At 37.5% G+C, this 1464-nt stretch overlaps 1 protein-coding gene across 1 annotated transcript in view; it reads left to right on the forward strand.

Annotated features, from left to right (window-relative positions):
• The window catches only part of LOC105165078 (premnaspirodiene oxygenase), a 2121-nt gene continuing 1095 nt past the window's right edge, over positions 439–1464 (forward strand). The window contains exon 1 of the mRNA XM_020695033.1: positions 439–1463. Within this exon, the coding sequence (XP_020550692.1) occupies positions 652–1463 (812 nt within the window). The 5' untranslated portion in view covers positions 439–651. The remainder of the gene's footprint in view (position 1464) is intronic.

Below are 1464 nucleotides of genomic sequence, written 5' to 3' on the forward strand. Positions count from 1 at the left end.
AAAATTTCACTTCTTGTTTAATTTATTTCTTGAAATTATAAGTTTTCCTCTTGATTAATGTTCCGTTACGTGAGTTGTGCACCTATACACTACACTCATGCACAATTATATCTACTAAAATAATATAATGTGCGCCGTGGATAATTAATTTACATTTATTTTATTTTTAAAATTTTAAAAATATTATAAGAAAATGGCTCAATAGCAATGAAAAAATTTATGTCGAGCTAATTCAAAAGTAAAATTACTATTACTAGAAAATGATAATAATAATTATTATAAACATATTACAAATTTTGAATTATTTCAAAAAATATAATTAATAATAAGTATACATTAATTATTGATATAATAATCATTATATGACTTGTGCTAATTGTAATTATTAAAAAATTTACGTATTGGAAATGTCGTTAACGATTTTCGTTACAGAGAAAATTAAGCCATTGCTGATGAGCACCAAATATTTTGAGGTCGAAGTCGGTCATTGAATTATATACCAACCAAGCACTCGCAATATTTCTATCTTTTTCTCCTTTTTCTTTTTGGTTTAAACTTCTGGCTTTTCACCTGGAAATTCCCTATAAATACCATGCAGGCAAGCTTCTCAATCACATCAAAACCTGGAGAACTCGTCTGGTTCCAAGAAAAATGGATTCCGGGTTTCCCTGGAACTTCACAATTCTTGCTCTCCTTGTGCCTGTTATCTTCCTCCTCCTCCTCAAGAAACGGAAAAATTCCAAACCCTCTTCTGCTAAACTGCCTCCAGGCCCTCAAGAACTACCCATAATTGGACACCTTCATCTTATAAGTTCAGTTCCCTTTCGTTCTTTCCGAGACTTAGCCAAAAAGTATGGCCCGATTATGCATTTGAAGTTTGGAGAGGTCCCCGGGATCATCATTTCTTCACCTGAAATCGCGAAGAAGGTGCTGAAAGAACAGGACCCTGTCTTTGCTAACAGGCCCCCAGCCATTGCCATGCAGATCATGGGGTACAATTACAAAGATATCGGTTTCAGCCCTTATGGCGATTACTGGAGACAGATGCGCAAGATATGCATTATGGAACTACTGAGCTCCAAAAGCGTTCGCTCCTTCGGCTCCATCAGAAACGACGAGGTTTCTAGCCTCGTCAAATTTATTCAGGCGTCTGCTGGAAAACCCGTCAATTTAACGGACAAGATTTTCTGGATGATGAATTCCATCACCTGCAGAGCTTCTTTTGGTACGGTGTGTAAGGACAATGATGCATTGATCAAATTACTGAGGGATGGGATGCAAATGGCGGGCGGGTTTGAGATCGCGGATGTGTTCCCATCGTCCAAGATTGTTAGTGCCCTGAGTTGGACTAAGTGGAGATTGGTGATGATGGGCCGCAAGCTTGATATGATTCTTGATGATATTATCAACGAGCACAAAGTGAATTTAGATAAGCTGGCGAGAGAAAGTGGAGATGGACAGGGA

This window comes from Sesamum indicum, linkage group LG6 (assembly GCF_000512975.1).
Source record: "Sesamum indicum cultivar Zhongzhi No. 13 linkage group LG6, S_indicum_v1.0, whole genome shotgun sequence".
In the NCBI taxonomy this organism is placed as follows: Eukaryota; Viridiplantae; Streptophyta; class Magnoliopsida; order Lamiales; family Pedaliaceae; genus Sesamum; species Sesamum indicum.